General features: G+C 38.2%; 1 protein-coding gene across 3 annotated transcripts in view; it reads left to right on the forward strand.

The window, feature by feature from the left end:
- The window catches only part of CCDC30 (coiled-coil domain containing 30), a 170,036-nt gene that overhangs the window by 105,186 nt on the left and 41,400 nt on the right, over nucleotides 1–23,450 (forward strand). For all 3 annotated transcript variants that reach the window (XM_060020491.1, XM_060020474.1, XM_060020480.1), the window contains 3 exons: nucleotides 9,304–9,483; nucleotides 14,367–14,576; nucleotides 18,100–18,254. In XM_060020491.1, coding sequence (XP_059876474.1) covers nucleotides 9,304–9,483; nucleotides 14,367–14,576; nucleotides 18,100–18,254 — 545 coding nt within the window. The remainder of the gene's footprint in view (nucleotides 1–9,303; nucleotides 9,484–14,366; nucleotides 14,577–18,099; nucleotides 18,255–23,450) is intronic.

Here is a 23,450-nt window from a genome sequence, read left to right on the forward strand (position 1 = left end):
TATAGTTTTCAGCAGACAAGACCTATACATGTTTTGTTGATATACACCTAAGTATTTCATTTTTCTGAGCAATTATAAATGGTATTGTATTTTAAATTTCAGTGTCTATGTGTTCATGGCTAATATACGGAAATACAATTATTTATCTTGCATCCTGTGACCTTTCTGAACTTGCTTATTTGTTCTAGGCTCTTTTTTTTTAATGTTTCTTGGGATTTTCTACATAGACAATCATATCATCTGAAAATCATGCAATTTCAGATTCTTTCATCTTTTCCGATCTGTATGCCTTTTACTTCCTTTTTTGTCTAATTGCACTAGCTAGAACTTCCAGCAATATGTTGAATAAAACTAATGAATGTGAACATCTCTATCTTGTTTCCAATCTTATCAGGAAGGCTTTCAGTTTTCATCATTAATACAATGTTAGCTGTTTGGTTTTTGTCAAATTGAAGAAGTTTCTCTCTATTTCTGTTTTTCTAAGGTTTTATCATAAATGAGTGTCACATTTCTTCAAACGGTTTTTCAGTATCAACTGATATAGCTGATTTTCTCTCTAGTTGTTCTATCAATTTTTGAGAGGGTTGTTGAAGTCTCCAACTGTAATTGTGGATTTGTCTATTTCTCCTTTCAGTTATTCAGTTTTTACTCCAAATACTTTACAGCTCTGTTGTTTGGTGCATACACATTTAGGATTGCTATGTCTTCTTGGTGAATTGACCCTTTTATCATTATATAATGTCCCTCTCTTTTTCTTTCTTTTAATTTTCTTATTTCTGAAGTCTACTTTATCAGATATTAATATAGATTCTCTTGCTTTATTTTTATTAATATTTGCATGATATGTCTTTTTCATCCATTTTTGCCTTCAACCTGCTTATATTATTATATTTGAAATGAGTTTTTGTAAACGGCATCTAGTTAGGTCTTGTTTTTTAAGCCACTCTGCCAATCTCTGTCTTTTGATTGCTGTGTTTGGCCAAATTACCATTAATGTAATTATTGGTATATTAGAACTTAAGTTTGCTATTTTAAAAATATTTATTTATTTGGCTGCATCGGGTCTTAGTTGCGGCATGCGGGATCGTTGTTGCAGCATGTGAGATCTTTCGTTGTGGCGTGTGGGCTTCTCTCTACTTGTGGTGTGTGGACACTAGAGCTTGCGGGCTCAATAGCCCCGCAACACATGGGATCTTAGTTCCCCAACAAGGGATCACACCTGCATCCTCTGCATTGGAAAGTGGATTCTTAACCACTGGACCACCAGGGAAGTCCCAGTTTGCTATTTTTTCATTTTTGATTTTCTATTTGTTCTCTCCGTTATTTGCATCTGTTTTCTGTTTTATGCCTTCCTGTGGGTTATATGAACACTTTCTAATAATTCCATTTTGATTCTTCTATAATGTTGCTGCGTGTGCTTCTTTTTATAGCTTTACAGTTGTTCCTCTAGGTATTACTTTTTACACACACACACACACATTTTACCAGTTTGAATGAAATGTAGAAACCTTACCTCCCTTTATGTCCCTTTACCCTCCCCAATTTATAATAACAGTTTGTCTTAAAATTTTTCTCTACACACATTTAGAGCCACATCAAACAGTACTATATTTTTGCTTCAACCATCATACAGAACTTAGGAAACTCAAAAGGAGAAGAAAAATGTATTTATCCAGATTTTTACTCTTTCTGTCCTTCCTTCCTGATGTTCCAGTATGCCTCCTTTTATCATTTCCTATGTGTATAGAGAATTTCCTTTAGCCATTCTTTTAGAGTAGTTCTGCTAGTGGCAGATTCTCTTGATTTTTCTTCATCTGTGAATGTCTTGATTTCCTCTTCATTCCTGAAGAATATTTTCACTGGGTATAGGACTCTGGGTTGACAGTTCTTTTCTTTCAGCATATGAAAAATGTTATGCCACTTCCTTCTGATCTCTGTAATTTCTGATGAGAAGTCAGCTGTCATTTGAATTGTTTTTCCCTTTCTGTAATGTAGTGTTTCTCTCTTGTTGCTTTCAAGGTTTTTTTATTTGTCTTTAGTTTTCAGAAATTTGACTATGATGTTTTTTGGTATGGTTTTCTTTAGGTTTATCCTGTTTGGAGCTCACTCACCTTCTTGAATCTGTATGTTTATGTCTTTTGGGAAGGTTGTAGCCATTATTTCTTCATGTACTTTTTCTGTCCTGCCTATTCTCCTTTCCTCCCAGGATCCATAACAAAAGCATTAGATCTTTTATTATAGCCCCACAGTTCCCAGAGGCAGTGTTTTTTTGTTTTTTGGTTTTTTCCTTTTTCCCCAGTCTATTTTCTCTCTGTTTTTCAGACTGGGTAATTTCTATTCTTCTGTCTTCAGGCTCACTGATTCTTCTCTCAGTCCCCTCCATTCTGCTATAGATTCTATCCATTGAGTTTTAAAATTCTGGTTATTGTATTTTTCAATTCTAAAATTTCCATTTGGTTCTTTCTTATGTCTTCTGTTTCTTTGCTGAGACTTTCTAATTCTGAGACTTCCTATTTTTTCATTTGTTTCAAATGTGTTCATAATTGCTCATTGAATTATTTTTATGATGTCTGATTTCAAATATTTGTTAAATAATTCTGTCATCATTATTTTGTCATCTAATTGTTGCCTTTTCTCATTCAAGTTGAGGTTCCTGGTTCTTGGTATGATGAGTAATTTTAGATTGAAATCTGAATATTTGGGGTATTATGTTATGAAACTCTTGGTCTTGTTTTAACCTTCTATTTAGCTGGCTTCTTGTGATACCACTCTGGCAGGGTATGTGGAGGGGGGTGCTGTCTACCCCAGCTTGGGGTAGAAGTCCAGGTTCCCCGCTCAGCATCCATGGACACCCAAGGAAAGAGGGGCTCCTCATTACTGCTGGTCATGGTGGGAGTTCCTACTCCCCACTAGGTCTCTGCTTGGACTGCTCTGACTGTGATGGTGAAGGATGCCTTGTTACTGCTCTCTACTTGGCCTCCATGATATCATGAGCAGGGCAGCGGTAAAAGTCCTGACTCTCCACTAGGCCTCCTCTGAAACTACCTCAGTAAAGAGAAGGGTATCTCCTTACTGCCAGGTGGGGGTGGAAGTCCAGACTCCCCATGTCTGGTACTGCCTGGCAGGGATGAAAGTCCCTCCTCCCCACTGGCCTCTGACACTACCCGCAGCAGGGGAGTTGTGCCTCATTTTCCTGGTGAAAGTGGAAGTGTGGGCTCCCAGCTTGACCTTTGCTGACATGAGTGGGGTGAAGCCACAGTTTTTTCTATGGCGTTTGGCTGGAATAAAGTGGGTAATGTCTGAAAGTTTTCTTTCTTGCTTGGTTATCCTTTTCTTGGTCCTCTGTGTAGAGTAAAAAGCCTTTTGTCTATGCTTCTTGGTGTTGTCTAGGTTGCCAGCTTCTTCAGCTTTAAGTCTAGGATATATGAGGCTACAAGAGAACCTAGGAAACCACAACCGTGTGGTTCTTCAGGTCCTGAGTTACCTAGCTGATCTGACTTCTTTCTACCTTTCAGAGTCTTCTTATGTTTGTTTTATATATAATGTCCAGGGGTTTTAGTTGTACTTGGTAGGAGAAATAGGGAAAAGTATGTCTACTTTATCTTCCTGAATGCAGAAGTCAGTTTTCCCATTTAAAAAAAATAATAGGTGTATGTTTGCATTTTCCCAGTCTTCAAGTATACCTAGCTTCCATTGGGAGTAGGAAAAGGAAAAGAGTTTATGGAGGATGAAAAGAATCGTTATTTTATCAGAAATTTATTTTTAAAGCATTTTACTTTTTATCTCATGTTTTTAATCATTTAAATATATTACCTCTAAAAACTGCTGAGTTCAAAATAAAATATTTAATTCTTTTTTATACAGTGTTAAAGGAATTTTAAAAGGGAAAAAACTCCATAGACACAATTTTTCCTGTGTTCCTTTCCAGTTTTTTCTATATTTACATTTCCCATAGTATGTGTTATGTTTATACATATATATATACATATATATTATTTATTGTTCCACCATCTTACTTTAATAAGTATTTAATGTTGATGAATAGTCTGCATACCACTTTCAAGTTGGTTTATCTTTAATCCTGTTAGCCATTTCTGTGTCTCCATTTAATCACTATTTTGAATACCATGGTCCTGAGCATTATTATACAATCAGCTTTTTTCTTCTTGTCAGTTATTTTATTTCAGTAAATTCATTGGTGTGCAATTATTCAGTCAAAAGATCTGAACACCTTTATGGCTCTTCATCCGTATTGCCAAACTGCCTTCTTGAAGAATTTGAGCACCAACTATAATTTGTGAAGCATCCTGTGCTAGGCCCCACAGTACCTGAAACAAATTTAAGATTAAGGGAATAAAAATAAAATAAGCATACTTGTGTTCACTCTACTTTTCATTCATACTGTCTAACTGTGAAAAGTACATTCCCTCCCCTTGGCTTCTATGGCTCACAGCCTTTTAGTTTTCCTCCTCCCTCTCTGGCTTCTGAGTCTCCTCTTCAGGCCTCTTCCCTCTGCTTGTTCCTCACAAGTCTTTAGGCTTCTGTCCAGAATGATCCTCCTCCTCTTACTTTCCCGCTTCTCCCTGGCTCATCTTATCTAATCCCAAGGTTTCTGCTCACATTCCTCTGTATCTGTGTCTTCACCCCAGGCATGTCTCCAGTCTATACCTATATTCCCCCTTCTTGGGCTACCATCCACTTGCCCATTTGCCCCAGTCAGAAATCCAGGTGTCACTCATTATTCCTTTTTCTCCCTCACCTGCGACGTCCAGCAAATGACAGATCCTATCAATATTGTCTTCTAAATATCTCTAGAATCCATTCCTCCTTTCCATCCCCACCATCCTATTCTAGTCACTGTTGTTTAGTACGCAGATCACAACAATCTCTCAACTGGTTTCCCTGCCACACAGATTACAAATGATGTTTCTAAAGCACACTCTCTCTTTTGCCTCTGGGCTTTTACCTATCTTATTTATTAAGTCATCCAACAACCCATCCTCCAACACATACACACACAAGCAAGTATGCACACATCCCTACCTTCACATTTGCCTAGCTTGTGCGTACTCATCCATCAGGCCTCAGATTACTTACTACTAACTTAATATAATCACTTGTTAACTTATCCTTATTTTTCACTAAATTGTAAGCTCCTTAGGGACAGGGATTATGTCCTATTGTAGCCCTAGTGCCTGCCAAAGTGCCTGGTGCTTACTGAGTGATTTTTTAAAAATCTTTATAAGCTGTATCTGCCCAATGCCATACTAAAAGTTGAAAAAGTGAAAAACTCACTTAAAGTGGTTGTTTGTCTATACCTGTAGACAAAAATCCATGATGGGTCATTTCCCTGAATATGAGTAAAAACGATATGACTCATTTGTTTTTAAAGTTTATTTCCAAGAATAAGATAACTGCTCTGCTATAGAATTCAAGTTGAAAATCTTGCTCACAGCACTTTCTTTACTGGTAGATATTTCCCCTCCATATTCTGCTAGTATAATGAGCATTTTGATAGTCTTTTGTTATTATATTTGTGCTAAGTCCTGAATTAGGAGAAGGTAAGCAGAAGGAAATTCCAGAGGAGGCAGTAAAGGAGGGCACTTTTCCAAGAGAGGGACAGAAGGAGGAGGACTCACAGCAGAAACAAGATATGAAATGCGAAGAACAGCAGTTGACCTTGAAGCCTGAGGAAGTCGTGAGGCTCAGAGAAGGGCTGAGCTGTATGAATCAGAGCCTCCTTCAGTCTCAGAGCTCTGGGGATAGCTCAGATGACAGTAGCGTCCAGGTAGGTGTTATATAAACATGTGGTCTGACTGGCTCCATTTCCTCTGATCAGCTGTGGTTAGAGGCTTAATTTTTATATCACTATTAACGTATATTTGTTGAGCAATATCATAACCATGGCCCGAATGTTAATAAAGTAGCAACCAAAATCTCAGCTAAGCCCATCAGTTGATACATTTTATTATAAAGTGTTCTTAGGCTTCTTCTCGGCTCAGCAGGAAGGAATGCTGATTGATTGTCAGTGTCTGCCCTGGGCGGGTGGGACAGAGAGTGACAGGATTTGTGCCACATTTTCTGTTCCTGGTACCTATAGCCTCAATATACAAAATACATTGTTTGCGGGGGAAAAGGCCACAGACTTGGAATTGTTTTCAATATGGCTATTGCTATTTGCTAGAAAGGTGCCTGCAGGAGAAATAAAAGGAGTGACTACACCTCAGTTCTTTTACCTCAATTTTGTTGGTTCCCTCTTGTACAAATTAAGATTTCCCTACACACACTTTTCTAGGAATTACTTTGAGATCCATAGAGGGAGGCTTTGTACTCATATGTAAACCACATGCAGAAGACTGATAATAGACATTTGAGAAGTGATTCAAGTGTACATTTAGAAAACAAGGAAGACTATTAGTAAAAGAAGTCAAAATATATTTGAAAAGAGGTTTGGATAGAGTGAAAACTAGGCAAGTCATAATAAACAAGGAAAATATATACCTGACAGGAGATTCAGATACATTGGAATGAGAAGGAAGTCACTGGATTTGTTCAGAAGACCAAAAGGAAGTATGACATCACATATTCAAAAGGAGGTTGATGTTACATATCCCAGACAATCCCTTTGTTGGGCAGTGGGCCAGTGTAGGAGGCTTGGGCAGAGGCTGAACACTGTGGTCACAAAGATGATAAAATCTTTGCTTATGAGCTTCAAATAATCAGTGAACTTTTAGAATAATGAAATTTACAGTATAAGAAGTCACACCCTGGTTAATTTATTAATTTTCTCTAATTTACCCTTTCCCATTATTTGAAGAATCATTTCTCAGTACTTGGGGGGAGGTGAAAAACTATTAAATATATAAAAACTCTCCAGGAAATCTGGGAAAATAGCCATTTTGTGAAAGAATAAATGTATATACCACATAGCCAGTGATTTTTTTCCATAATAATGACTTTGAATTATTGAAAGAAGTATGTTATTCTTATTCATTTATTCAACCAGTATTAATTATTAATTGAGTATCAATTTTTTTTTTTTTTTTTTTTTTGGCCATGCCACACAGCATGCGAGATCTTAGTTCCCCAACCAGGGATCTTAGTCCCTTGACCAGGGATCGAACCCATGCCCCCTGCAGTGGTAGCATGGAGTCCTAACCACTGGATCGCCAGGGAATTCCCATTAATTGTGTATCTATGATGTGCCAGGCCCTGTGTTAAGGTGCATACAGCAGTAAATGAGGTAGACATGGGCCGCATGGGAAAAAATAACGTATTTGTGTTATTTGGATTCACATTTCCCAAAACACTCACACACACTATTTCATTTACTTGTTTAAGCAAGCAAGGAAGAAAATACATTTTAGACAGATTTTTGTCTGCAGTGTGCTGTGCAGTGATAATTTCAGAACCTCTTTCTGTGTATAGGGTTCTTTGACCTTCTGATAGCTATAGATTGTTTCACTTTTTAGTTCTTGTGTGTGTGTAGTTTTTAGTCTTCACCCCTGTTGTCAGATTATGGTGCTAATACTTTGCTGCTTTCCATGTGTACTGTGTCTTATTAATCTCATAATGTGCAAATTTAGGTAACTATAGGCTGAGCCCAGACACCAAATTTTAAAGAATGCTCATAAATGGCAAATATATAGGGAAAAAACTGTGAGAGCCTCTATTATGAGTAACTATGTGAGCTATATTGTTCATATGTGTTTTGTGACATCATTTGTGGCTGCTGATGGCCTTTGGGGGCTTAATTTCTGCTGTTCAACAGTATTCCTGGTGAGGTTGCAGTAGCTGAGTTCTAGATATTATTTTCCCACTATTCTTGAAACATATTTGAACCACCATTAATTATCTTAATTTTATAGGTTGAAAATGTAGTTTCACATTTTTTTACTATGCTCTAGGCACTATACTTAATACTCTGTGTATATTAAGCAATACAATGAGGCAGAAATATTATTGTTGCCACTTTATAGATGAAGAAACTGAGGCTTTAGAGAGGTTAAATAATTGGCCTAGAATGACACTTTGTGGTGGAACCTGGTCTGTCTCCTTTACAGCCTGACCCTTTAACAGTTTTGTCATCTGCTTCCACTTGCTGAGAAGCTCAAAGAAAGCATATAGTCCTCACGTCAAGCTAATTTTCTAAGGAAGGCTGGCAAGCTGGCTCCCAAAAGCCCTCCCAGGGTGTCTGTCTTAGATTATCTTGGTGAATTTATCTGTGATTTGCCCTTAGGCTTGCAGTCTCCAAAACTTAGATGTAATGCCCTCCCCCCCCGCCCAAAATAGATCTGAGTCTTGGGAATACATTTACATTAAACCAAACTTTCAAGACTATTGGGTAAAATCAGAATATGTCAATTAGGTATTCTTCTGTAATAATGAATAAATATCACTTGAACATGTGTAGATGAACCGTGCACTTACCCATAGCGAGCTAACCAGGGATCTTAGATACTTGCAGCTCTTAAGACAAGCAAATTGGATCTAGATTGCCTTTCTGACTAAACCAAGACAGGAGCTGAAGGGCTAACAGGACTTGGGGAATTCAGTGTGGCAACTCAGTTATAAGCAAGATAAACCAGAATAATGACATGGGCTTTTCAGAACATCATGAACAGGAAGCACACTGGACGAGGACTCAGGAAACAGTATCTTATCTGTTGAACTGGAGAAGGTTGAATTCTGTGTCTACTCAGCATGGCTGTGTGTGCCTACCTTTCAGAATATCTAAATAACTCCTCCTTTGGTCATGAGAGTTTTATTGTGCCAGAGAGACCTGGCAGGAGAGTGTGTTGTTGGGGAGTAACCGAAGGAGAATCATTGGGGAGTGAAAGGAAAGTGATGAGGAAACCTGGTAATTTAGTATCTCTCGCTAAATGTTCTCTTCCCTTTTGCCAACAGACATTATGCGCGCGTGCGCACACGCAACCCACATACGTGTTCACACACTGCATCTTAATATGTTGACTCTTTGAACTCCCTATTTAAAGCACGTTTTGCTCTAAAACTACCCACGCTTCTATTCCACTTCATTAATATGAAAAATAAGAAAGTTAATTTTCTATGCTTAATTACTTTTGTTCGCATAACTTCTTCAATATTTTCACTCTAATATAACAGGAGTTAAACTATTTGAACATGTACAACTAGCCATACATGTAAAAGAGTAATTGGCTGTAGTTAAGCTAACTCCAAAAGCAGTTACATGTGAATAATCACATTCTGACAGCTGGAACCCATGTTTTACCAACATTCTTTCAAATTATCCATGCTCCCCTTGTAAAACGTTTGCTTTAGTATCCATCATCTGGAGAAAAACGGAAATACCAGCAGCAAGAGGAGCTACAGCAACTTCGCCAGAATTTGCACCGGCTCCAGATTCTATGCAACTCAGCAGAAAAGGAGCTTCGATATGAGCGAGGAAAGAACTTGGACTTAAAGCAGCATAACAGCTTACTTCAGGAAGAAAGCATTAAGGTAACTCCAGTGGGCGTATCCTTCATTTAAGAGTCTCGATTGCTCAATTTACCCTGGGAATAAAGGAATCAGAATTCCTCAACTTGATAATTCACAACAGAGTCCCCAGATGGGTAGACAGTGTGAGCTATCTGGTAACTCCCTCCTTTAACTTCTCCCTACCGAGTAGGTACACAGCTCAATGGTTTCTCTGCTGCTGAAAGGCTGTGTGTGCTGTCAACCTGTAAATATGAAAAGGTTTAAGTTACGCAGTCTTTTGAAATCATTACCTAGACCTTTTAGCACTTAGTAAATTTCGATGACCTGAACTAAATCACTGGTGGTACTGCCCTAGTTCTATCTCTGGATGTATTTGTCTCTAATAGATGCATTATTATTGGTTCAATCAAATATCAACTGCACCAAAGTACAAATCATGAGAGAGCAAAGTTGTTCTTCCTGACATGAGTGCATCAGAAATTTGGGGGAACATCCCCCAAACATGCTTGTTTTAAAATAATCTATATAGAACTGCCATCCACAGATTCATCTAAATTTTATGAAACACAGGGGACTTCCCTGGCGGTCCAGTGGTTAAGACTTCATGCTTCCACTGCAGGGGGCATGGGTTCAATCCCTGGTCGGGGAACTAAGATCCCGCATGCCACACGGTGCAGCCAAAAAAAAGAGTAAGTTTTATGAACCACAAAAATGTTCAAACTGAACCACCATGTAAAATAGAACTTTCTTTTGATTGTGGTTCACTTCTGTAAACATATACTAGGAACCTAATATAAGCCCCTATCTAAGATTCTGGAATTCAACATTCAACAAATATTTATTGAGCATCAGTCCTACACAAGGCAGGCCATCTTGTCAATACTGAGGGTTTAATGATATGCAAAACAGACACAGTTCTTATCCCCTATTGCAGGGGTCAGCAAACTTTGACCTATGGGTCAAATCCTGCCTGCCTTCCATTTTTGTAAATAAAGTTTTATTGGCACACAGCCATACCTGTTTGTTGACATATTATTGATGGCTGCTTTTGCACTACCAAAGTAGATATGAGTAGTTCTGACAGAGACCATATGGCCCACAAAGGCTAAAATATTTACTCTCTGGCCCTTTATATGAAAGGTTTGCCACCCCTAGTGTAGCAGGATCAATGACCTTATTCAAAAAGCGACATAAAAATATTAAGAAAGGTCCCTACTTTTAAGGAGCTCACAGTCTAGTAGGGGAGATATGGAGGAAAACAAATAGTCATTTATTTCAAACTTCAAAGGAAGCCCTTTTGGGAGTTCTAGGATTATTTGGATAAACTTCTTCCCTAGCCTCACCCTTCATGGTTTTTCGAATTTGATCGTATTCCCTCAAGCCTTTGTAATTTTTTAAATAAATTTATTTATTTTTATTTTTGGCTGTGTTGGGTCTTCGTTGCTGTGTGCAGGCTTTCTCTAGTTGCAGTGAGTGGGGGCTACTCTTCATTGCGGTGCGCAGGCTTCTCATTGCGGTGGCTTCTCTTGTTGCAGAACACGGGCTCTAGGCGTGCGGGCTTCCATAGTTGTGGCTCACAGGCTCAGTAGTTGTGGCTCGCGGGCTCTAGAGCACAGGCTCAGTACTTGTGGCGCACGGGCTTAGTTGCTCCGCAGCATGTGGGATCTTCCCGGACCAGGGCTCGAACCCGTGTCCCCTGCATTAGCAGGTGGATTCTTAACTACTGCGCCACTAGGGAAGCCCCAAGCCTTTGTAGTTTTAAATTAAATTCCAAATCTTTCTCACATTTCAAGACAACCTTTTACCTTTCCCTTCAAACACCTTTCTTAAACCATTTTAACTGTCCACTGTGAGCATACTCAAGCAATACTACGTCTCTGTCAAGGCACAATGACAATAACAACAGATCGTGACATCTTATATATGGTTGGCACCCTATAAATATTTGCTGGTTAATGAACGAGTCCTTCAGGGATGGGTAAATGAGAGCTTGATAAAAAAGAGAAGATATTTTCTGTTTTAAATCTCCTTCATGGTGGGGTAAATTATTTGCCATTTCAGTAATGAGACATCATTCTTTGGCTGGTCCCTTGGGCCAGGCAGTTACGCAGAGTCATATGCAATAGCCAACTACCTTGTAGTGACAGTTTGTCCACTTTATCTCTTAGAAACCTCCCAACGCTGAAAGGTAAACATTTTATAGATGAGAAAACTGTTCAGGGGACTTCCCTGGTGGTTCTAGTGGCAAAGAATCTGCCTTCTAATGCAGGGGACGCGGGTTTGATCCCAGATAGGGGAACTAAGATCCCACACGCCGCAGGACAACTAAAGCCCGCACACCACAACCGCTGAGCTCGCGCACCTCAACAAGAGAACCCGTGTGCCGCAAATTACAGAGCCCACGCACTCCGGTGCCTGTGCACCACAGCTAGAGAGAGAAAACCCGCACGCCACTACTACAGAGAAGCCCATGCGCCGCAATGAAAGATCCCGCGTACCTCAACAAAGATCCTGCATGCTGCAACTAAGACCCGACACAGCCAAAATACTAAAAAAATAAAGAAAATAAATAAATATATGTACATATATAAAAAACTGTTCAAGTGGCAAAGCTAACAAATTGTGGAGTCAGAATTTAAACCCAGGTCTGTTTTTGTCTTTCCTGTGTAGAGTTATCTTTCCGTATTATCCCTTTCCTCAATTTGGGGTCATTTTCGAACCTCAGCTTTGCCAATTTAGAGATTACTTTTTAAAATCCACTCAGAGATAATTGAACTCTGGGTCTCTGGCTAATGTTAGGTGTACTTGTAAGACTGGTTAAGAAACCAGAATACTTATTTGTTGCTTTTAAACCTTTTTATTGTGAAATATAGCACTCAGGAAGTACACAAAACATATACATACAGTTTAATGAATTGTTGCAAAGTGACTACCCATGTAACCACCACCCGGGACAAGAAATAGCACATCGCCTGCATACCAGCATCCCCTGCATACCTCTTTCCCACCATAATCCCATTTCCTTCCATCTTAGCAGGAACCACTAATTTAAGTAATTACTCTCTTGCTTTACTTTATAGTTTTACCATCTGTGTATGAATTCCACACAGCATGGTTCAGTTTTGCCTGCTTTTGAATATTTTATAAATATAATCAATCAGTATACACACCTTGTATCTGTCTTCTGATGATCTACTTTGTTTGGAAGATTCATTCATGTTGTGGTGTATAGCCATTGTTCATTCATTTTCTTTGCAGTAGAGTATTCCACTGTAAGGAAATGCCGTAATTTATTTATTAGTTCTGTGATTTATGGCCATATTGCCTGTTTCCACGTTGGGTATATCAAGAAGAATGCTGTAGGCTTGCAGAGCTTCAGGCTGAGAGCGGTTCTGCCACCACCAATACTGAGACACTGTACTGAATCCTCTTCCTGGTGCTTAAACGTCCCAATCTGAAGCTTAAGAAGCCACCCTAGATGCACATGTCGTTGGCCAGAACAGTGTTTGCTCCAGTGTTGTCATCTTATTTCATCATTACCAGCATTACCAAAATGCTGAACATTGTCTCTAAGACCAATGATCGTAGATCTCAGAGGCCTTTAGCTTTCTTGGCCTATGGCGTAGGTGGATAATATATTATGAAACCTATATGCCCTTTCTATTTATAATAAGTTTAAGTTTCATAATCCTGAACCAATCCAATGCACCAAATATTCCAACACTCAGTTTCTTCTTTTCTTTAATTTCTTTGTTTCTTCTTCTATTCATTATAAAATCCAAATAGAAACCAGTGGGACAGGAGATCAGTGGAAGAAGGGGGATTAACGGGATGATTTTAATCTGGCAAAGGCCACATCATTCAAGGCCAGGCAAACTGGTGGGATATGTTCTCAGAGTGTTGCAGAAGCCACTGAAAAATTTAAGCAGGAACGGAGGTCAAGTAGTTCAATTTATGTTTTTAAAAGAACACTTTGGCTGCAGTGCGGAGAACAGATTAGAAGGGAGTAAAAATGGAAGTAACATGACCAGTGCTACTGCTATGGCCCAGGATAGAGATGATGATGACCTAGCAAGGGTGGTGACAGAAATGACGAAAATGGATTGATGCAAGATGTGTTGTAGAGGTAGAGTGACAGCATGTGCTGAATAGGCTCGCTATTGGCAAAGGAAGGCTCAAGGATGGCTCTCAGGTCACTGGCCTGAACAAAAGGTTGGATGTTGGCCTCCTTTACTGAAATCAGAAAGACCGAGAGAAGAACGCTTTTGGAGATAGAAGCAGAATCAAGGAGTTCCATTTTGGCATGTATTGGCATAAAAGTGGTATTTTTAAATCATGAGAATGAACCTAGAGAGAGAATGATTCACTCTCTAGGAAGGCCTAGAATAGTCCAATAATGTTTAGAAGTTGAGTGCACTAGAATAGTCTACAAAATAAACCAAGAAGCAACAGCAGAGGTAAGTGAAAACTAGGAGAGGTGGGTATCACAGACTCCAGGAGAGGAGAACTTTCTGAGATGGATGGAATAACTGCTACTAACAGGTCAGTTGTCCACTGGACTTAAATTCTGGCCAGGGAAGGTCAGTAGTGCTCTTGGCACTACTGAAGTAGTGGGAATGAAAGCTGGCTTGGAGTAGACTGGAAAAAAAAAAATGATGGAAACTCTTTAGACCATGCATGTATAGAAACCCTTAAGTAAATTCCTTTGTCCAGCTGCCGTCTGGCTGGATAGACTTTGGCAAACCCTATAACACAGAGCAGCTCCAGAGAGGTAATCAGCCACATGACATTGGTATTTGTCAGCCCTTGGGGGACTACACTTTCTTGAAAGCTGCTTATTCTAGCTCACATTCACATTCATTCCATGCTTATTTTTGTCACTTTTATTTATTCCCCACCTCTAGATCAAAATTGAACTCAAGCAGGCCCAGCAGAAGTTATTAGACAGCGCAAAGATGTGCTCTTCACTCACGGCTGAGTGGAAGCACTGTCAGCAGAAAATCAAGGAACTGGAGCTGGAAGTACTTAAACAGGCTCAGAGCATTAAATCACAGAACAACCTACAGGAAAAGCTGGCTCAGGAGAAATCTAGAGTTGCTGATGCAGAGGAAAAGGTAATTATCCTCACACTTAATAAATAACATGCACTGGATACTACTACTGAAATCCTGTTTCCCTAAGGATTTTAAAAAATAGATACAGTACAAACCTGATAGAATTCTAGGGGTTTTTTCACTCTCCCCTGCTTTCCTCTTTTGACATCACCTGCTCCTATGGTTCCAGTAAATCTTGTGTTTTTGAAGACTACATGAACTCAAAAAGGTAAATTTCATTAAAGCTATAACATGAACTTAAAGAATTGAGACCAAAGGACTTTATATTATTTATAAAGTATATTATTTATACTTTATATTATTAAGTCAAATTTTAAAGGACTTATTCTCCTCTCATTTGGATTGCCCATTTATTTGATTTTTATTTTGTAACTTTTGGAGGGATGAGTGTTGTGAAATGAACCATTTTGAAATATCGCCCCTGCATTTTAGACTGCCTGACACCAGGTGGCAGTAGTATGTCACACTTGCACGTTTTGATCCGTGGGTTTGAGAGTCAAATCTTACATAAAAAATATTTCATCAAATCACATAAATATAAAACAAACATCAAAATTAGATGATAGCAATATGGCTTAAACTCAAAAACCCAGTGTTGAGCTAAAGAAGCCAGCACAAAAGAGTTCATACTATGTAATTTTCCTTATATGAGGTTCAAGAATAGACAAAACTAAGCCGTGGTGATAGAATAATGTCTTTATAAGGGGTATGGAAGGGGATATGAGGGAATCTTCTGTGGTGCTGGAAGTATTCTTTATCTTGGTCTGGAAGAGGTGGTTATATAAGTAAAACTTCACTGAGTATGTAAGATCCGTGTACTTTATTATATGTATGTTATTACTTTAAAAAAAGTAATTGGTAAAATTGATAAAGATTAGTAAAATTTTTAAATTTAGACATACTAAATATTGTTACTGGATTTTATGCAACAGGAATGCATATTCTGACTGCAGCTGGAAGAGTAAACTAGTATAAACACTTCAGAAATCAATTTGGCATTAGATCTAGTTAAGTTAAAGATGTATATACCGCACAACCCAACACTTCTACTAGGCATAAAAACTAGGGAAACTACTCTACTGAGCGTATATATCAGGATACGGGAATACAGTCATTTTCATAGTAACTGTTCCAAATGTTCACTGACTTGAGATGGAAGAGGTAAACTGCATATTTACACAGTAGCATAAAACAGTGAAAACGAATGACCTATAGGTACTTGCTGTAGTTAATACAATATTGAATAAATACCAAATCACCAAAAACACAGTATGATTCCATTAATATGATGGTCAAAATAGTACAAAATAACAACTGAGTCATACAGAAATACATATTATTAAAAGAAAAAGCAAGAAAATGATTAACACAAAATTCAAGATATTGGTTTTCTCAGGTGAGGAGGGAAGGGGAGTGATCAAAGAGGGTCACAGAGTAGGCTTCAAACATACTGGAAATGTTCTGTTTCTTAAATTGGGTGGTGGGTTCAAAAGTTTGTCATTTGCCCTTGACAGAGAAGCCAATGGAATTAAGATTGGCTATATTTAAGGAAGCATTTGCCCTAGGCAGAAATAAATGGGGCAGCTCAGAGGAACTTGAGCTGGCCTCAGCTAACTGGCTGCCCACTGCCATTGCCTGTGAATCATTCTACATCTTCAACTCTCCTATGGTGAGTGGGCTCTGCAGAGACTTAGGGCTAATGCAGAAAGCCCTTCTCTTAGAAGAGGACTGCCATTCACTGGTATCCACTGAACGTCTGTGGGGAACATGGTGCCAGACCATTGTAAAGGATTTGTTGTTGCATCAGGAATACAACAGAGGGAGAACAGCAATTCCACTGAGAACTATACAACTGCCAAATATTTACTAAGCACCTACTACATAGTAGTCACAATTTTAGGTGACATAAGGGTTTATAAAAAATATGTAAACAAATTAAAAGGAGATCTAATAAGAAAGTTTTAATGACACTTTTAGTCTAACATGTAAATTCTAAAATAAAATCATATATCTCTCTTTCAAATTCATAAATCTTATTTTTAGTTCTACCAGAGCATTAAAGAATGCACTACTGGAACTTCCCTGGTAGTCCAGTGCTAAAGAATCCGCCTTCCAATGCAGGGGATGCAGGTTCAACTCCTGGTTGGGGAACTAAGATCTCACATGCCGTGAGGCAGCTAAGCCCACATGCCACAACTACTGAGCTCACACGCCTCAACTAGAGAGCCTGCATGCCACAAACTACAGAGCCCACGCACTCTGGAGCCCGCATGCCACAACTACAGAGCCCATGCGCCCTGGAGTCCACATGCCACAAGTAGAGAAAACTCACACACCACAACTAGAGAGAAGCCCAAGAGCCACAACAAAATGTCCTGCATGCCTCAACCAAGATCCCGAGTGCTGCCAACTAAGACCCGACGCAGCCAAATAAATAAATATATTTTAAAAAGTAAAAAGAATGCACTACTGGTGCTAGGCAGTATGCCAATAGGTACTTGGTTTGTAAGAGACTTCTATTTTGTTCTGAGATACTTATTCGTGAATTTAGCCACACCATGGAGAAACTAGACACTCTCACATGTTGCTGTTAGAGGTGTAAATTGGTCTAAAACCTATGGAGACAGTTTGGCATTATCTGTTAAACAAACAAACAAATAATAATAACCTTTGCCCTAGCAAAATACACAAACAAACAATATTCTAAAAACATTGTTTGTAATAGTATTGTTTGTAATAGTAAAAGATTGGAATCAACCTAAATGTCCATCAGTAGGGGGCTAGTTAAATATATTATGGTATATCCTTACAGTGGAATGAAATGCAGCTGTAAAAGAGAAGACAATTCTATATATTATATATAATATGGAAAAATCACCGAGTGTACTGCTATAAAAAAAACAAGGTGCATAAGTACATGTAATATACCATCATGTGTGTAAAAAATGTTTGTATGGGGCTTCCCTGGTGGCGCAGTGGTTGAGAGTCCGCCTGCTGATGCAGGGGACACGGGTTCGTGCCCCAGTCCGGGAAGATCCCACATGCCGCGGAGCGGCTGTGCCCGTGAGCCATGGCCACTGAGCCTGCGCATCTGGAGCCTGTGCTCTGCAGCAGGAGAGGCCACAACAGTGAGAGGCCCGCGTACCACAAAAAAAAAAAAAATTTTTTTGTATGAGGGAGAATAGTATTTATTTAAATATGCATAAATAAATCTCTGGAAGAGTACATAAGAAATTAATAGCAGTGATGACCTATTTGGTGGAGGAAAACTGGAAGGAAGACAGGATAAGGATGGAAAAGGGACTTGTCACTCTAGCTTAGTTTACCCACGTACACTAAATTATATGAATGTATTACATATTGCAAAAATTAAGTAATTTAATTCTAAAATTAAAATAAATCTAGTCACACTCTTTAGCTGAGATTTTTATGTTAGCACTACTGCTTATGATTTATATGGTATTTCCCTAATTGGAAAATAGGTCACACTCAAAGTTTTATGTGTAAACTCTTTTCATTTCAGATTTTGGATCTGCAGCAGAAATTAGAACATGCTCACAAAGTCTGTCTCACAGACACTTGTATTTTGGGGAGGAAGCAACTAGAGGAAAGGATAAAAGAAGCAATAGAAAATGAAGCTAAAATAAAGCAACAATATCAGGAAGAACAACAGAAGAGGTAAGAGGAGCAAAGACGTCATTTTTCCATGGGCTGAGTTTATGAGCAGCATCAGTTGACCACTGCGTTTCCTCTTTGTCCCCACTGAAGTAAACTCAGTCATAAAACTTCATATATTGATATATACATAGCACACTGCATTCTAATTGTTTATTTTCTTGCTTGTCTTTCATACTAGAGTGTGGAATTCTCAAGGTCAGGGATTATTTCTTATTCTGGAACACACTTGGTGTACCAGTAAATCTTCTTGAATGAATGGATTGCCTATGAAATATGATACCCTGGGATTTGCTCTTCTAACTCTAACATGATTGGCACAAAATGCACACTAGAATGTGGTTGGTGTTTTGTATTTATCAGCTGATTTTCTTCAAAGAAGATCCAAGTACTTTACAGGCATCTTAATCATTAATAAGCTGCTACTGGGTAGAAGCTGTCATGTTTTTTCTAAAAGTATTTTGATTATTATTAGGATTCTTACTTAAATGATCTTCTTGTATATCCTAAACTTCAGTAACTGATGCTTCTTACTTCTATGGCACTAAGAATGATTCACGTATGTCTTAAGAAAAATATGGTTCTAACTACTGAAAAGATATATAGATATTCACATAAACTGTTAAGCTCAGAAACTTACTTTCAGCTCTAGTTGAAAGCTCTAGCATAGAGCCTGGCACTCAGTAGGTGCTCAGCAAATATGTTGTGAATAAATGAATGTTTGAATGAATAATGAATTCACTCAGTTAGGTACGATAGAAAAATACTTGTCTCACTGCCACTTCTACCAGGATGACACCCTCCTCCTGTTTTAATACAACTAGATCCTGAATAAACTACAATAAGTATACCTTTTAAATCACTGCTCACAAAGCAAGAGAAAGCTCTAGGGCAAGCATACAATGAGACAAAACAAAAATAATGAATGGTAAACAACCTTAGAGTCAAGGGGCAGATAACACTATCAGCCCCAGGTTCAAGAGAAGCTGAGGTAGTTTGCCACAAGGTAAGACAGCTGAACTAGAGACTCAAGTATGAGCTGGGCATCTTGAAGTAGCTAAGGTGTTCCTCAATAGGCAGCTCCCTTGCTTCCTAAGAAAATCCAAATTACCTCTGGGGGAAAGCAACCTCAATTTAGATATTAAAGGACTCCCATGTATTCAGTTTACTCAAATATAAGCTTACAAACAAAAGTCACCAAATAACACAAGGAAACTGGTTACCATGAATGAAAGTCAGCAGAAACAACAAACATCAGATTTATAACCCCCAAGAAGTTCACCAATTGGAATTAGGAAGACTAGATTTTAAAACAATTGTGTTAAGTTTATGAAGAAACAAAAGATGCAATCAAAGAATTGAACAGGAAAAAGGTTATTTAACTTTCCTGAAACCTGGTTTCTAATGTTTGAAGTAGGAATAGTGATATCAGTTCTACACATCTTTTGTGAATATTGGCTGAAAAGAAATACATAGAAGAGACCAGAGGACAGACAGCAGAAGCAAGAAGAACTACGGTCCTGCAGCCTGTGGAACAAAAAACACATTCACAGAAAGATAGACAAGATGAAAAGGCAGAAGGCTATGTACCAGATGAAGGAACAAGATGAAACCCCAGAAAAACAACTAAATGAAGTGAAGAAAGGCAACCTTCCAGAAAAATAATTGAGACTAATGATAGTGAAGATGATCCAAGACCTTGGAAAAAGAATGGAGGCAAATATCAAGAAGACGCAAGAAATGTGTAACAAAGACCTAGAAGAATTAAAGAACAAACACCTAGAAGAATTAAAAAAACAAACAAACAGAGATGAACAATACAATAACTGAAATGAAAAATACACTAGAAGGAATCAATAGCAGAATAACTCAGGCAGAAGAATGGATAAGTGACCTGGAAGACAGAATGGTGGAATTCACTGCTGCAGAACAGAATAAAGAAAAAAGAATGCAAAGAAATGGAGACAGCCTAAGAGACCTCTGGGACAACATTAAACACAACAACATTCACAGTATAAGGGTCCCAGAAGGAGAAGAGCGAGAGAAAGGACCCGAGAAAATATTTGAAGAGATTATAGTCGAAAAGTTTCCTAACATGGGAAAAGAAATAGCCACCCAAGTCCAGGAAGTGCAGAGTCCCAGTCAGGATAAACCCAAGGAGAAACCTGCCAAGACACATAGTAATCATATTGACAAAAATTAAAGACAAAGAAAAATTATTGGAAGCAACAAGGGAAAAACGACAAATAACATACAAGGGAACTCCCAAAAGGTTAACAGCTGATTTCTCAGTGGAAACTCTACAAGCCAGAAGGGAGTGGCATGGTATATTTAAAGTGATGAAAGGGAAGAACCTACAACCAAGATTACTATACCTGACAAGGATCTCATTCAGATTCAAGGGAGAAATCAAAAGCTTTACAAACAAGCAAAAGCTAAGAGAATTCAGCACCACCAAACCAGCTCTACAACAAATGCTAAAGGAACTTCCCTAAGTGAGGAAGAAAAAGAGAAGAGAAGAAAAAGACCTACAAAAAAAAAAAACCCATAACAATTAAGAAAATGGTACTAGGAACATACATATCAATAATTACCTTAAACGTGAATGGATTAAATGCTCCAACCAAAAGACACAGGCTCGCTGAATGGGTACAAAAACAAGACCCATATATATGCTGTCTACAAGAAATGCACTTCAGACCTAGGAACACATACAGACTGAAAGTGAGGGGTTGGAAAAAGATATTCCATGCAAATGGAAATCAAAAGAAAGCTGGAGTAGCAATACTCATATCATATAAAATAGACTTTAAAATAAAGAATGTTACAAGAGACAAGGGAGGACACTAGATAATGATCAAGGAATCAATCCAAGAAGAAGATATAGCAATTATAAATACATATGCACCCAACATAGGAGCACCTCAATACATAAGGAAACTGCTAACAGCTATAAAAGAGGAAATTGACAGTAAGAAAATAATAGTAGGGAACTTTAACACCTCACTTACACCAATGGACAGATCATCCAAACAGAAAATTAATAAGGAAACACAAGCATTAAATGACATAATAGACCAGATAGATTTAATTGATATTTATAGGACATTTCACCCAAAAACAGCAGATTACACTTTCTTCTCAAGTGCACATGGAACATTCTCCAGGAAAGGTCACATCTTGGGTCACAAATGAAGCCTTGGTAAGTGTAAGAAAATTGAAATCATATCAAGCATCTTTTCTGACCACAATGCTATGAGATTAGAAATCAGTTACAGGGGAAAATAAAAACATAAAATATACAAACACATGGAGGCTAAACAATACACTACTTAATAACCAAGAGGTCACTGAAGAAATCAAAGGGGAAATCAAAAACTACAAAACTACAAAAAACTACAAATTATGATGAAAACACAATGATCCAAAACCTATGGGATGCAGCAAAAACAGTTCTAAGAGGGAAGTTTATAGCAATACAAGCCTACCTCAAGAAACAAGAAAAATCTCAAATAAACAGTCTAACCTTACACCTAAAGGAAATAGTGAAAAAAAAACAAACAAAACCCAAAGTTAGCAGAAGGAAAGAAGTCATAACGATCAGATCAGAAATAAATGAAAAAGAAAGGAAGGAAACAATAGCAAAGATCAATAAAACTAAAATTGGTTCTTTGAGAAGATAAACAAAATTGATAAACCTTTAGCCAGACTCATCAAGAAAGAAAGGGAGAAGACTCACATCAATAGAATTAGTAATGAAAAAGGAGAAGTAACAACTGACACTGCACAAATACACAGAATCATGAGAGATTACTACAAGCAACTATATGCGAATAAAATGGACAACCTGGAAGCAATGGACAAATTTTTAGAAAAGCACAACCTTCTGAGATGGAACCAGGCAGAAACAGAAAATATAAACAGACCAATCACAAGCATTGAAATTGAGACTGTGATTAAATATCTTCCAGCAAATGTGCAGGATCAGACAGCTTCACAGGCTAATTCTATCAAGCATTTAGAGAAGAGCTAACACCTATCCTTCACCAACTCTTCCAAAATATAGCAGAGGGAGGAACACTCCCAAACTCATTCTATGAGGCCACCATCACCCGGATAACTAAACCAGACGAAGATGTCACAAAGAAAGAAAACTACAGGCCAATATCACTGGTGAACATACATGCAAAAATCCTCAACAAAATCCTAGCAAAGAGAATCCAACAACACATTAAAAGTATCGTACACTATGATCAAGTGGGGTTTATCCCAGGAATGCAAGGATTCTTCAATATACGTAAATCAATGAATGTGATAAACCATATTAACAAACTGAAGGAGAAAAACCATATGATCATCTCAATAGATGCAGAAAAAGCTTTTGACAAAATTCAACACCAATTTATGATAAAAACCCTCCAGAAAGTAGGCATAAAGGGAACTTACCTCAACATAATAAAGGCCATATATGACAAACCCACAGCCAACATCGTTCTCAATGGTGAAAAACTGAAACCATTTCCACTAAGATCAGGAAGAAGACAAGGTTGCCCACTCTCACCTCTGTTATTCAACATAGTTTTGGAAATTTTAGCCATAGCAATCAGAGAAGAACAAGAAATAAAAGGAATCCAAATCAGAAAAGAAGAAGTAAAGCTGTCACTGTTTGCAGCTGAGATGATACTATACATAGAGAATCCTAAAGACACTACTAAAATTGACTAGAGCTAATCAATGAATTTGGTAAAGTAGCAGGATACAAAATTAATGCATAGAAATCTGTTGCATTCCTATACACTAACAATGAAAAATCTGAAAGAGAAATTAAGGAAACAATCCCATTTATCATTTCAACAAAAAGAATAAAATACCTAGGAATAAACCTACCTAAGGAGACAAAAGACCTGTATGCAAAAAACTATAAGACACTGATGAAAGAAATTAAAGATGATACAGGGCTTCCCTGGTGGTGCAGTGGTTGAGAGTCCGCCTGCCGATGCAGGGGATGCGGGTTTGTGCCACGGTCCGGGAAGATCCCACATGCTGTGGAGCGGCTGGGCCTGTGAGCCATGGCCGCTGAGCCTGCGAGTCCGGAGCCTGTGCTCTGCAACAGGAGAGGCCACAACAGTGAGATGCCCGTGTGCTGCAAAAAAACAAAACAAAACAAAAAAGATGATACAAACAGATGGAGAGTTATAC

The sequence above is a fragment of the Delphinus delphis genome, chromosome 1 (genome assembly GCF_949987515.2).
Source record: "Delphinus delphis chromosome 1, mDelDel1.2, whole genome shotgun sequence".
Classification (NCBI taxonomy): domain Eukaryota; kingdom Metazoa; phylum Chordata; class Mammalia; order Artiodactyla; family Delphinidae; genus Delphinus; species Delphinus delphis.